The sequence below is a fragment of the Solanum pennellii genome, chromosome 7 (assembly GCF_001406875.1).
Source record: "Solanum pennellii chromosome 7, SPENNV200".
Classification (NCBI taxonomy): Eukaryota; Viridiplantae; Streptophyta; class Magnoliopsida; order Solanales; family Solanaceae; genus Solanum; species Solanum pennellii.
Window position 1 is genome coordinate 10398728 of NC_028643.1, and position 15439 is coordinate 10414166.

General features: G+C 30.2%; 2 protein-coding genes across 2 annotated transcripts; both read right to left on the reverse strand.

Moving 5' to 3' along the window:
• Positions 1-332: 332 nt before the first annotated feature.
• Positions 333-5859, reverse strand: LOC107024315 (replication protein A 32 kDa subunit A-like). Its single transcript, XM_015225275.1, has 10 exons — positions 5591-5859; positions 5412-5522; positions 4715-4812; positions 3972-4013; positions 3814-3891; positions 2438-2516; positions 2244-2327; positions 2058-2137; positions 845-913; positions 333-732 (listed from the first exon to the last, which is right to left on the reverse strand). Exons 1-10 carry the CDS (start codon positions 5684-5686, stop codon positions 651-653), a joined length of 819 nt encoding a protein of 272 aa, XP_015080761.1. The 5' UTR covers positions 5687-5859; the 3' UTR covers positions 333-650.
• A 6256-nt stretch (positions 5860-12115) lies between these two features.
• On the reverse strand, positions 12116-15198 carry LOC107025514. Its single transcript, XM_015226302.2, has 2 exons — positions 14585-15198; positions 12116-12822 (listed from the first exon to the last, which is right to left on the reverse strand). The coding sequence occupies exons 1-2, from the start codon at positions 15002-15004 to the stop codon at positions 12355-12357; spliced, it is 888 nt and encodes a 295-aa protein (XP_015081788.1). The 5' UTR covers positions 15005-15198; the 3' UTR covers positions 12116-12354.
• Between the last annotated feature and the right edge of the window lie 241 nt (positions 15199-15439).

The window sequence follows — 15439 nt, forward strand, 5'->3', positions numbered from 1 at the left end:
CGGAGTTGGTATCCTCTATCTCTAATTCAACAAACTTAGGTAACTTTCCTTAGATTAACCTTGCACAACTCGGGTTAGTCTTATTTGTTGTAGCCATATCATGTGAATAGGCAACTAATGAAAATAATGATTTCTTCCCAGAACTTGTTAGTGATGTTTTAGACATCATATTTACAAAGTCTTCAATTGATACAAATCTGATTAGAATGTGTCTGCTTCTCAACAAACCAATTTTGCACTCTCCTTTGATATTGCATTGTTTAGGAATTGGCACTCTTCTAAGGATGTAGGTCAGTTGACCAATGCTCTCAATAAAAGAGACATGGTTATCGTTCGACCAATAAATGAAAGTAAACATTTAGTGATTCCACTACTTGGTCTGCCAAAAGCACCATTCCATTGGAGATATTTGCAGGACTAAAGATCTGCATATCTCTATCCATGGATAATTCTTTACACCAAAACAGGAGTGGCAACAGATACATGACTCTTGACAAATAAAAGTAAAAATGCAGGTTTGTCTATAAGTAGACTTCAATTCAAAAAGCTAGACTGCAATGACAGAAATCAGTTCCTAAAACTTGATATATTTGATGATGTCAAGCTAACTATCATCTTTCCTCTGATTCCCTGAGCATGTAAGCAAGGCTTTAAGCACTTGTCGACTTGAAGTGACATTCATCAATGGTAGAGTAAACCAGCCCTTCAGATTCAAGAGATTCTATTGCTTCCCTATTAAGATTCAAAAATGACTTAGTAGGCCGTTCTTAAAATCCTGCATGCAATGAAAATGAGAAACAGAACTGTTCCTTTATCTTTCTGTGTGAGGGATAAAGAGATGTACTTGATTTTCTCCAAAGGAACTCTAAGGTGTTGAGCAATTTCATTCCAGTGTATCCCTTTCTCCTGTGCACTGAACATAGAAATGTTGTCAGTTTTGCAATCTAGAGTGGGGGAACATGATCAACTCAAACAAAGATGAATGCAGCATCTTCAAAAGTTTATCTTTTACAATATTACAGGATGGTATTAAGAAGCAGTTAATGCAAAATTGCTCAGCAGCAGACTAAGTGCTCCACAAAAGGCAAAACTGGTGATTGTGTTTTAACTCTAGGAAATGATATCAATCTTGTTTTCCAAATAAATCATGGAAATCTAGCTCCTTCTGCTAGTTTGATGTAAAATTTGTCATATTTTGATGTGTTGCTCTCTTAAGGGTATAGCTATTGTGACTCCCCCTCCACTAATCGATACCACCTACTCCTACACCTACAATTAGAGGACATTGTTTTTATTTTTGATATCCATACCAAAACACAATTCCCATCAACCTTAAATATTCACTGCTAGAAATATGCATAACCAATTAAGCACTAAAATTATTCCATTGATGGTTTTCATCATATAACATTTTCCAGATAATAGTTGGGGGAAAACGTTATGAGTTTATTACATATACTGTCTTTTTTCAGTAAATATTTGGTTTAAAGAAGTGGCAATAATGTCAAATAAAATGCCTTCAGCAGGTTAAGACAGTAATTTCCAGAAGTTCAAATGTAGCGGTCACACGCAGGCAGTAGTTTCAAAGCTGCTGACCTCTCAGAGCATTCTGTCTTCATTGCAAAATTAAGATAGAAAATCATGTTTTCACTGTCTGCTCGAGAGGATTTGGGCTGTGTTTGAATGTGTCTGTGTATGCATATGTATGTTAACCCTCAGAAAATAAGCGCAACCCTAAGGGGTAATGTTACTCCTCTTGTATGCTTTTGAAGAATAAAATGAGAAAAATGACAAAATACATACAAGTAAAATCAGAAAGAATCGGGGATTTCAAACACTTCAATTTTAAGAGAATCTGAATTAAAGATGAACAGGGCTGCATTCAAGTTGAGATGTAGAGTAAGCCAAAACCAAATATATCCTCAAGTTAAATGGTCAAGTTAGTTTGAACTCTAGAAAACTAGACCATCATTAGGAAAGCATGCCACTTGTCAACCAAAGAGAAGCTATGAACAGCATGATCAATGTTATGATTAACAGCATATTAAGCAACTTACAGTGAGGACGGCTGTTCCAAATAATCTATAACAATCTTTTCTATGCCCTTGAGTCCATCAATGCTCAAATTTCCAGAGAACTGAAAGAAATAATGGATGAGGCAGATAATCAAACAAAATCATCAAGAGTGACGAATAGTTGAATGGCAATCTGAAATCATCATTTACTGTATGGTCAATACTAACTTGACTGGAATTGTATCCACTTGAAGGGGCACTAACTGCTGCAGGCACATCAGTTTTGCTGGGAGTGGAGACAGAGAGACCACTCTGTATTCATATAGAATAAAAGTCTAGAAGTTATTCACCAAGTGGGTTATTGAGAACAAAAAAAAGATGATGTATATAAAACTCATTGTTTATAGAAACTAGATTTATACCTGTGGCTTCCTATTGCAGTGATTGACATAGATACATTCAAGGAAGTGGGTAGCAACCTCATTATACTCAGTTATAGGTCTGAAAAATCATCAAAGGCCAAAATAGAGTGGTTATTGATAATATTATAAAAGAATCACTAAATGAAGTCAACAAGCACATGCAGCATAAACAACCCCCCCCCCCCCAAAAAAAAAATAAAGATAAAATCTAATGCAAGAAAGGTTTGGAGGTGCTATGCATATCTTTAAAACTCAGGGAGGCCAAGTGAAAACTGGGAAACCACAGGGGGAATAGAATCTCACCCTTAATCAACAAGTGATTCTAGGGTTCCATCTGATTAAAATTCCCAAATTACAAGTACTTAACCAAACAAAATAAATAGTTAACGCTGATCTATGGACTTATATGTAGCAAAGTTCACCCACAAGCCACCCAATGACACTTTCAGCACCCAATATCCCTAGACATCCTAAAAAAGACAAGGGAAAAACTAAGAAATCCATACATAAGAATGAAAGTTAGATTGATAGATTTGGAAATTCAATGTCTGAAAAACACAAAATCTGGAAAGACACTCGGGGGACATTGTTATCACACAAACAAAGCGTGCACAAGTCCAAAAAGAATTGCTTGTATAAATAAACACTGAGCTGTCCTGATTCAACTCCAAATTATGTCCCCGGCGTCCAATAATAAATTGTTTGTCTTCTAGCATTCTATTGTCTCTAGGCAAACACTTGAGAACACAAACTTCAACAGCGTACAACAAAAAGAGGTGGCCTAATTGATAAATTATGAGTCAGTCTTAAATGTTTAAGAAAACTACCTGAAAACAGATGTTCCATACTTGAAATGACCAATCATACCAAAGTTTGATAACCATTGTAAAGTTCAATTGACTAAACGTCAACAGTGGAAATATCTATGATTCTCAGTAAACACACTTGATGAACTGCCCATTTGGCTATTTAAGTTGGAATCAGGTTAGTGCTATCTCTAAAGGAAAAAGGGGAAGGTTGTTCCCCACCAAGAAAACACAGACAACTAAACAAAGAGATCATCCTTGCCATCAATACTAACAAGTGGAAGATGGTTAGCACAGGATCATGAATTAGCTTTTCCCTGACGCACTGGAGAAAAATCAAGGGTGTGAATGTTCCAGGGAAAAAGCACTTTCATTGAAGACATTCTGAGGTCATAATCTTGACCAACTCTTGAGTAGAAAAAGTTAAAATATCCTTTAGAAAAAAAAAAGGAAGAGCTGAAACATAGTTGCAATAAAAAGTAAGAAAAATTTGGCCATAGACTAATAAAGATCACACAAATATGGAGCATTTATTAATTTGAACAAAATAGAAGCATAAACTTTACAAACCTGATAGAAAAGATCACTAGTTGTGTTTTACCCTGAAAACCTTTCAAGTGTCCATGGACTCGGACATACATTCTGTCCCTGCTTTAAAATGTGGAATTAGAATGCTAAAGAGCAAACATATCATTGGATCCAAAATGATTGATAGAGATGTGACTTACGATACTTGCTCAACTTCCTTGGTATCCACAGCATCATTCACCCTGCAAAAGGGATAGGAAGAAATAACTTTAGTGCATAGTGAGCAAGAGAGGTGCAAATTAGGCTAACAGGATTACTATACAAGGGAACAGTCATGCTTCTATAGAAAAAAATAGTTTAGGGAGACGGACTTAAACCAACTTAAAACAGTAAGAGATTAAACCTAGAGCCATCAAGGTAAATGATGCCAAGCTTCAAGTAGTGCATTGAGCTCCCTACTTCGGTAAAGTTTGGACAATCGTATTGTATTTCAATTAAAAAAAGATAACATAAATTTATCTTAATTTTCAAGCACTTTAAAGAGGTGTTTTTCTTTTGAGAAGACACCTTCAGTTGTATGTACTGAAAGCAGTAGCAGGGTAAAACCACCCAAACTATTTGATAGGAAAAAATGACTAGTGATACAGTACATCCCTTTATCACAATCTTAAATGCTTCAATTGTTTATGAACTACAAGAAATCTAATTGTTCTTGCAGCAATAGATCCCCGTATGATGAGCACTGTGTGCCCCCTAAATCTAATTGTTCTTGCAGCAATAGATCCCCGTATGATGAGCACTGTGTGCCCCCTAACAATATGTAGATCCTTGCATGTTTTTAATCCATCTTCTCATAAAGGTTATGAATACAATAATCAACTTGGAATACAAATATATTTTGAGAAAATGTTATATCAAGAGAAATAATAGGCAAGAAATTTACCATCTGGTACATTCAATCCGACCGGTTCCATCATCAATCGTAAATGACACATCTGTCACTCTCTCAGAATTTTTATATGCCATCCCGACCAACCTCACCTAAACCAAGAATTGAGTTAAGTTTCATGCAGATTCAAAGATAAACCCAAAATATCTTCTTCTTTTTCTAGTGGAAGGAATAAATTGACATATTTACTCATCACATAAAAGGCACCTTAGTACACACATTAGTGAAACACTAGCTTAACCATTTAGATCCAGAGTTCATTGGCAAATCAAAAACTTGACCCAGAAAAAGCAAATGAAGTGAAAGTTTTCACAATTGTAACACAAAACCAAATAAAATATTGACCCACAAAATATATTTAAAATTAAGAGAAAATTATCACAGAATACCCAAATTTCTTCAAAGGTACTGAATAACCAAACAAAATACTGACCCTTAAAAATTCTAAACTAAAAAATCAAGTAATCCTAAAAACTTTTCCCCATCCCCATTTTATATGACACTATTAGTGTATGAACCATCAAACTGTTCTCTTCTTTGATTACAATTTTACAAACACGTGCTAATGAGATTTGAAACACTCGTATGTAAATTCTAACTTTAAAATGTGACATGATACTCCTCAGCGATTCCTTTGAGAACGACGGAGAAAACTGTTTAAGTTAATAGAGAAAAAAGGAACAATTCTTACATTGTTGACATCGACACCATCAATAACAAAGTTAGATTTTTCATCACTAGATTGAACTGCTTGGCTTATCTGTTTGACTGTTAGCGGAAGCAGAGGTGGGTTTTCACGACTCTGCAAAATCAATAAACAAAATGAATATCCAACTACACAGAAGAGCAAAAAGTGATAGGGTTTTTCACCTTAGCGGAAGTGCGTGAAGCATCCATGGCTTGAGTGGACTGAGAAGCCATAAAACCTCCGCCGGAGAATGAATCCAATTGACTGCTACCGAACATTTTTTCGATTCTTTCTTCTTTGATCACACAAAAAACGGATTATTCACTAAATTTGGGTGTTTAAACTGAAACTTCACATTCTATATGAAACCCTATGAACTATTTCCCGCCATTTTCATCTACTTTTCAGTTTTCCCGCCAATAAACCCAAGGGTAATAAAGAAATATTGGAACTCGAAAAAAAAAAGTGTTTGCTACTAGTCATATTAATTTTGTTATACTCACACTATAATTTTTTATTTTGAATTTTCCATTTTGTAATTATATTAAGTTTGAATTCGTATTTAATTGGGTTTATTTGATGATAGTCTTTACTAACAAGGAATTTTTCTTATTCAAAACTCGAAATTTAACAAAAATCTATGAAGAAAGAAGTAGACTCGTCTATATAATGCACCATATTATTTCGCGGTGAAATTTGTTGAAATAATTGTATATTGATATGTTTATTGATTAAAGAAAAAAAGGTCAAAAATACTCGCATTTACTTTAATCAATTAGCTAACTTAATACTAGGCTAAATATGCTCATGTTATTATCATAATGCAAAAATACACCAATTTTGAATGTAATGCCTCAAATCAAACAAAACGTTTGAATTTATTTTTTCTAAATAACCCACTCCTCTCTCTAATTATATACAATCTGTTAATTAAATAACTCATATCAAACTAAATTAAACTAAACCAATAGACCGAATATTTGATTCAACACTATGACTTGGTTATTAAATGGAATGTAACAAATAATGTGCTTCCATTCAAAGGAAAAAATCTCTAGAAAAAGACCCATACTGGAGATTTTGACCATGACAATACAATCCTTCCAACCCAGTAATGCCGAGAGGAAAAGACTTGACACAACATAACTGCAATGGCATATAATTAGTTCCTTTAGTTATTTGGAGCCTCGTGACAGAGTCAATTTTATAACTTTGTGCATGGGTCCCACCATTGCATTTTTGGGTCGTTTTTTCATTTTTAAATTTCAATATTGATATGGGTATTGTTGTGCTGTTTTTTGGCATTTTTGTCATATTTTTTATAGCATGGACTTTGGTGTTTTGTGGGCCCTTTTTAGTCATTTTTGAGTTTGTCACTTTATTGTTTGAATTGCTTTGGACCTGAGGTTGTGGACTTGGACTAATTAGAGCTTACGAAATATTCGAGATTTTTATCTTTTTATGAATATTCAAAAGTTATTTAATATTTTAGATGCCTTTTGAAGAAATATATTAAAATACCTTTTATATAGGTATATTCTAAGTTTTATGGTAGAATAATCTTCAAAGAATCCTGATAGAAATTATACTCTTCTTGTATTTTTAACAAAAATTAAGTACGTTTTGTAGAGTCTCATACAAGAAATAGTAACAGGACTAATATTAGAGAGTTCGTCTAGTAAAGGTTGTAACGGTGTCCTGACCTAATTGTCAAATTTGAGCCATGATATAAGTTAACAAGTTTAAAAAGTTTTTACGACCACTCAAAAATAAAGATGTGTAGGTGTATATATCTTAAATTATAGTAATTGAAAAGGCATAATACATAAACATGACTCTTAACTTGACATTCGTTGGCAACTATGACCTTTAACTTTGGATGTGCACAAGTAGACAGTTAAACTTGTATAAAATTGAACAAATTGACACATTCATCCTACATGACACCTTACATGGAAATTTTGTGTCCTACGTGGAGTCCTACGTGTATCATGCCATGTAGGACATGTGTGTCTACTTGTTCAATTTTATACAAGTTTAAGTGCCTACTTGTGCACATCCAAAATTAAGGGTTAGTTGCCAACCGATGCCAAGTTAAAAGTCATATTTATGTATTAGGCAAATTGAAAATAAAGTAAACAAAAAAAGAATAATAAATATCCAAGTTGGGATGCAAATATTTTGTTTCTTTTAAGGAGATTCAAGTTGACTGTGGTATAATATTCACCAATTCAGTAGTATGACTGATCTTGACTTGTCCTCTCCAAGATACAACAACCAACAATATTATAAAATTCAAATAATTTCAAGCTAGTTGAAAAATTCAAAGCTCCACAAAAAAATATCTTAATTCCGTCAACATAAAATTAATCTCTTTGATATAGTGAATAAGTTGGAAACTTGAAATATTTTCCTTTCTCTCAATTCTTATTTCACTACTCTAACCTCACTGCACACTACTACAATATATTTCACCTGCTTTTCATAATTCTCATATTTAATATAATATTTTTCGACTCAAACACAAAGGAAGAAACACTATTATTTCTATTAGGGATGTACAAAATCGGATCAAATCGTAAGTCGAGTCAACCCAAAAAAAAAAATTGACTAGTGATTTGATTTGACATTGGAAAAAAAAATTCAACTATATTTGAGTTGGTTTGATTTTAACTAAAAAAAATCAACCCAAGGCCAAACAAATATGTCATTTTAAAATTTATTTTATATATAAAAATATTTACTTTGATATAATTTTAAAATATTTCTTACACTATTTCATAGTTTTATCTTTTAATATGTTATTTCAAGTTTAAAACATAGAATTCGGAATGGTCCAATAATATTATGTTCATAGATGTTGATAATTATAATAAAACTTAAATTAAAATCACATTGAGACTAATGCAAAAATAAAATCAATTCAACACTAAGAATGACAATAATATTGAATATTTGTTCTTTAGTTTTAGATTGATTTAGATAATTAAAAAACATAATCTAATTTTAATTTTCCTTATTTAGTAATGTAACTAATACTCATTAAAAGGGTCAAATATGCCCCTAAACTATTCGTAAAAGTCTAGATACCCTCCGTTTAAAGTTTGGTTCACTCATACCCTCGTCGTCCAAATTTTGGCCCAAATATGCTCTTATCACATGTCATTTATATGAAAATAGAAAGAGATCAATTATGCCCCTAAAAGATTCGGACAGATTAACACCTAATCCGACCCATAAATCAACCCTCTTTTAAATAAACTATCCGTCCCATTTTCAATAATTTTGTTTTATTTTTATTTTTTCGATAAATTTCGAAAATGAGTAATTGATTAATAAAAATATGAAAAAATATAAAATTAGTGCGAAAAATTCATAAATAAATATAGTAACCTTAAATTTTATAATTTTAATATTTTTTAAAAAATATTATTTTTTTATAAATCCCGAAAATGATTAATTTATTAATAAAAATATGAAAAAAATAATATAAAATTAACGCCAAAATTCAAAAATAAATACAGTAACATTAAATTCAACAATTTCAATATTTTTTAATTTTTATTTTATTTGGCAAATCCCAAAAATGAGTAATTTTATTAATAAAATAGGAAAAATATGAAAAAATATAAAATTTATGCAAAAAATTAACAAATAAATATAATAAACTAAAATTCAACAATTTTTTTAATTTTTATTTTTCAATAAATCTCGAAAATGAGTAATTTGATTAATAAAAATAGGAAAATATGAAAAATATAAAATGAAAAAAAATTCTTGAAACTATTGAATTTAAGTTACTATATTTATTTGTATTTTTTGGCTTTAATTTTATAATTTTTTAATATTTTTTTATTTTTTATTAATCAATTTCTCATTTCGAGATTCACTGAAAAAATCAAAATTGAAAAAATTATTGAAATTATTGAATTTAAGGTTACTATATTTATTTGTGAGTTTTTGGCGTAAATTTATTTTACTTTTTCATATTTTTCCTTTTTTTACTAATAAATTACTCATTTTTGGGATTTATCGAAAAAATAAAAATTAAATTTTTTTTGTAGAATTAAAGGTTACTATATTTATTTGTGAACTTTTGGCGTTAATTTTAATTAGGCATAATACATATATTTGATCCTAAATTTGACTTCAAATTTTAACTTTGACCTTTAACTTTCGTATGCACAAACAAGCACTTTAACTATCCAACTTTTAAATAAATAAACACATGAGTCCTACATGGTACAATAAACGTAGGACACCACGTAGGACAAAAAATGACATGTAGGATATGTATGTCTATTTGTTCAACTTTATACAAGTTTAAGCATCTACTTGTGCACACCCAAAGTTGAAGGGCATAAATGTGATTCGAAGCCAAGTTAAAGGGCATATTTATGTATTATGCCTTTAATTTTTTCACACATTTCATATTTTTTATTAATCAATTACTCATTTTTTGGTAAAAAATAAAAATTTAAAAAAAAATATTGAAATTGTTGAATTTAAGGTTACTATATTTATTTGTTAATTTTTGGCGTTTATTTATATTTTTTTCTTATTTTTTTTATTTTTTATTAATCAAGTACTCATTTTCGGGTTTTACCAAAAAAAATTGTTAAAAACGGATCGAATAGTTTATATAAAACAGAGTGATTTATGAGTTGGATTAGGTGTTTATGGGTCTGAATCCCTTTCTATTTTCATATAAGTGTCATGTGGTAAGATTAAAATGACATGACAATTTCATGTGACATTTAAAGAAATAAAAATGAGCTGGATATGTCCAACATACGAACTAACGCCCGTAAGGGCTTATCTGAGCCAAAATTTGGACGACGAGGGTATGAATGAACCAAAATTTAAACGGAGAGCATATTTAGACCTTTTCGAATAGTTTAGGGACATATTTGACCCTTTTCCCTTTATTTTATATGGTGATATCATTATTATTTATTTATTTTTAATTGAATATTTTTGTGTCATCAATACCCATCTTATATTTTGTGTTATTGTTTAAGAAATACCTTAGATAATTGTATTTTGGTTGAACTAAAGAAATATTTGAAGCACAAGTTAATTATATGTTGGGCAACTTTCATATATAACAAACATAAAATTCATATTTGTATGCTATAGCAAAGTTTGCATAATTGCACTCCATAGCAAACATATATATTGTGAATTGTATAAAATAAAGTGTATAAAACGAGAAAGAGAAATAGACTTAGGCAGAGAATTGTATAAAACGAAGTGTATAAAATGAATTGTATAAGTATAAGTGTATAGAACGATTATATACAATTTGAATTTGTATAAAATGAGAAAAAAAGAAAGGCAAAAGAGACTTGGGCAGAGCATATACAATTGAATCGAATTGTATAAACGAGGAAAAGAGAAATTATATACAATTTGAATTTGTATAAAACGAGAAAGAGAAAAAGGCAAAAGAAAATGGGTAGGGGAGTATTTTTATTGTATAATTATAAGTGTATAGGACGAATATATATATATATATATATATATATATATATATTTGCATGTGTATATACAATTTTCTCTCGCTTTATACAAATAAAAACGCAATTTATACATTTTGTTTCTGTTTGTATAAGCGAGAGAGGCGAGGGTGGCGAGTGAGATTAGGGAGAGTGGCGAGCGAGATCCGGGAGAGGGGAGAGAGGGGAACAAAAATATATGTATTTATACAATTTTCTCTTGCTTTATACAAATATAAACAAATTTTATACACTTGTGTTTGTATAAAAGTGAGAGGAAGCGAGCGAGAGATGGAGCGAGAGAGGAGAGTGGCGAGCGAGAGTTTGAGCGAGAGAAGTGACTGACAAACAGTTTGCTACAGGACACAATTAAATCAAAGGGTGGCTATAGCAATTAATTTGATTTATTAGTTTGCCAGTATATACAATTTTCCCCTATATGTTTGTATGCAAACTTTAGCGAAATATCCAAAAATCTGATAAGAAAAAATTGAGGTTTATTATTTGGTTTAATTTATAAATTAAAAAATTCGACACGATGGTTTGGTTTGGTTTGATTTGATTTTTGAAAAATCTGAACCAACTTGAGGTTGAAAAATCCATAAAAATTCGAATTTTATTAGTTTAGTTTATAAATTTAATTTTTTTATACAAATAGTTTGATTTGATAGTTGAAAAATCCAAACCAACCCGATCATTTACACCCTTAACTTCGCCTAATTTCTATATGTAAAATTCTTTGATAGATCAAATAACAAAGCAGTGAAATATTAATATTGTAGAATATGTAATGGACTAATTAAAGGTGAAACATGTAATAGTAGTTGCAGGAGTTGCACAAATAAAATAATGCTCACTTTCATCACTAACTCAGGCAAATTAATATTGTTATTTTGGTATTAAAATGCATATTAAAAATTTTTATTTAAGATCATGAATTTCAAAAGTCATAATTTATTTTTTAAATTTCATCATGTTTGAAATTGTCACACAAATTGTAATAGAGGATGTAACATTGATGCTGACATGCATCTACCTAGCAGATTATCACTTCTATTAATTTTCTGCTTGTCTCATCATGCATAGAAAGCATAATACATTATGTTCTTTCTTCTAAATTATTAAATATCTCAAGTATTATTTCTCCACTATGTAGTAGTACCATCATATTAACACGAGCACTAAAACATTATCAGAAACAAATATTCATGTATATCGCCAGTATATTTGTATATCTCCTGTATATCATGTACATCCACGAATATCTATATACAATGATAAACACAATGAAGGAGATCGCTAAATTTCACAAGAAGTAGATAATAAACATCGATGAAACAATACTCAAATTCAACTTACATGTATTAAATATATAACCTTTCATCATTCATACTATTGTTCCTGTCTCATTCATACTATTGTTTGTTTATATATATTTATAATGTAACTCATATGCGTCTTGAAGGCGCAAGATTTGCTTTAATCTTCCAAGGATTGAAACAAAATTTCCTCCCCAAGACATGTTTTGTAAATTTAGACAAGGGTAACACTTTCCTTTTCGAGATGGAAGAAGATAGAACTGAATCTTGATGACTACTTTTGATCATTTTCTTGATTTTCTCCCAAGTATTAGAAGGTTTATTGTGTTGATGATCATGATGAGGAATACAAGGTTTAGGGAATGCTAAACTTTGTATCATTGGCGGAGGGCTAGGTGGTGGAATGACTTCATTTTGTGGTGCATGTATAGCCATAGGAGTGCCTGGTTGCATTTCCCATTTAAAGGGAATTCCTTCTACTGTGCTTCTATAGTAAGATTGGTCTACTGATGACATTCTTGAAACTATTCTCTCAACAAATAATCTTTCACCAGTTTCTTCCCTCTTGTGCATTTTTCTATAGCCCTCCTCTTTATCCTGCAACACGATTAGCCTAAGGATAAAATAAATATTTTAAAGTCAAAGTATTACTTGATACAAAAATGTGTCATTTATTTGGAAATGACCAAAAAGGAAAGTAAGTCATATAAGTTGAGACAAAAGATATTAAAAGAAGTAGAATCAAGCCATTCATCTAGATAAAATAACTTTTTGCTTTATTTAACACTCTCGAACTAGAAAGAGAAGCCCTTTTTAACGGGCATCCAGATTCACAACTATATTTGTCTCTTATTTTCCCAATGAAAAGCCAGATAGAACTTTGACTAGAGCAAAAATCATGAGCTTGACTTTAACGAGAAGAGCAGAGCATAAGCGAATAAAGACAAGAATTCCACACGGGAGGAGGTTCTCTTTATGAGAAAAACAGATTCAAATGTTGAAAGAACTTTCATTTAACTAAGAATTCTTACTTTCAACTTTGAGAGGAAATAGTTATATATATAAAAGATATATACATTTGCTGGCAATTATTTTGATGGACGATTATGTAAATTTCTCAAAAAAAGTTGATAAGATCCCCAAGATTTTTTTTTTTCCTTTTTGTGTCTTCGTTCCTGAGAGAATTTGATTTCTCAAGATGGAAGTTAAAAGAATCTGTTCTCTCAAAACCAAATCGATTTCTTAAAGAACATACAAAAGTAAAAGCAAAACAAATGCAATTAGTCCAAACGTTAATGCTAATTTACAAATAGAGTTTTAAAAAGTACAATAGGTGCAAAAATATTTAAATAAATCATATCATTTAGAAGATAATTACAGGTAATTGTATATAATAATTGATAACTTAGAAATTAGGATAAATAACATATTATAAAATATATAAATGCATACGTTATAATAGATTATTAATTTATAACTTAATATCATATTACTTCACTCCGAAGAGTCTCCGCTGAACGCTAATGATTCAAGATCCGCACATTCACTATTTTTGTGAATAAACAGTTGCATAAGTTTTTTAACCTTACAAGAGTGGTGAAAACGATTCTGAATATGACAAAGAATTATTAGTTTAGGCTCAAAATTATGTGCAGAACTAAAACATATTTATTATGTTTGTCTAAATGGTTTTAAAACTTTTCTAAAATGTCATATGACATAACAAGTGTTCCTAATCATTGTTATACGCGATAGACAATAAACTAAGTGGATTTTCGCCCAAGGTGTTGTAATTGATTTAATCATTTATTTGTTCTTCTTATTTTTATTTTAGATGTCTTAATTAGTGTGTGTACATAGAATTATAAAATTATTTTAATCAACTTATTCAGGAAAAGATTTACTTACTTATATTAAAGTATATTTATACTATCACTATAATTATATCAACCTTTTGTTGCATGTAATTTGCCATATTTGTTAAGTTACTAATAATCCCACCTTTCATGGAAGATTACCTGATATTATTAATTAAAGGACATGATATTTACAACATACTTGGAAAAAAATATTCAAAAAAATAAAATAAATGCTAAATCTTTTATTCTCTCCCTTTCAATTAGAAAAAAAAAACATTTTTTTAGCTCTTTAAATTTATTTTTTCATATGATGTATTTTTACTATAAAAATATTTTAGTATATTTTACATATATTTAGTTTAAGACCTCATAACTTAATTTATTTATTTTATAAATTTTATTTTTTAAAACTTCATGTTAAATCAAAGCCAGACGAACAATTGATACATAGTGACTAACACAAAATGACACAAGTAAAAAGAATTAGAATGTTTACCAACCATTGATGTGAGATTGCAACAATATGAATCCTCCATTAAATCCCTTGAAGATTTGTCCCTCTTTTTAGTGTTTGAATCAAATGAAGATGAACTAGAGTTGTTAAACTCTTTATCTCCATCGCGCGATTTCGCAAATTGTTTTGATGAATGCAATTTCTTCATCTTGTTTGTAATCCAAACTTTGAAATGTTTTGATTCATGATCATCAAAACAAGGTTTAGTAAGCCCTATGCTTTGAAATGAAGGTGGAGGGCTAAGTGGTATATTGACATCTTCTTTTGTTGGATTAATTTTAGGGGTTCCAGGCTGCTTTTCCCATTCAAATGGAACCCCTTCACCTCTTCTATAATAATAAATTCTTGAAGAATGTCCCACTGATAGCTCTCTAGAAATTTGGAACAATTTGCTTGATGAATCCATATTTTGATAATATTTTTTTGATGACAAAACATATATATAATGTTTGTTGAGTTAAAAAAAGAGGTATTAGTCAAGTATATATATATAGGAATGGATAAATGAGTAAAGATTCTCCTTATTCAAAGCCTAAACAAGAGAAATATGCACATGATTCTCAAACTTATGATGTGTGCGAGTGTTTTTTTTACACTGGTTTGATATCTTAAATTGATTTAAGAAAAATTTTATTCTTTTTTATAAGGTACAAATAATATTTATAAGGTACTAAAGAATGTTTAAAAAATAAATAAAGCAATTCAAACTTAAGAGTTAAGCAAATAGAGTTTTGACTCGTATTTTAGTTTATTTAAGTCTAACCCCATTCCGTCAAACTAACTTTTGGAGGGTCAATAAACTACTAAACATCCATTTATTAACAAGACCCATTATAGTCAA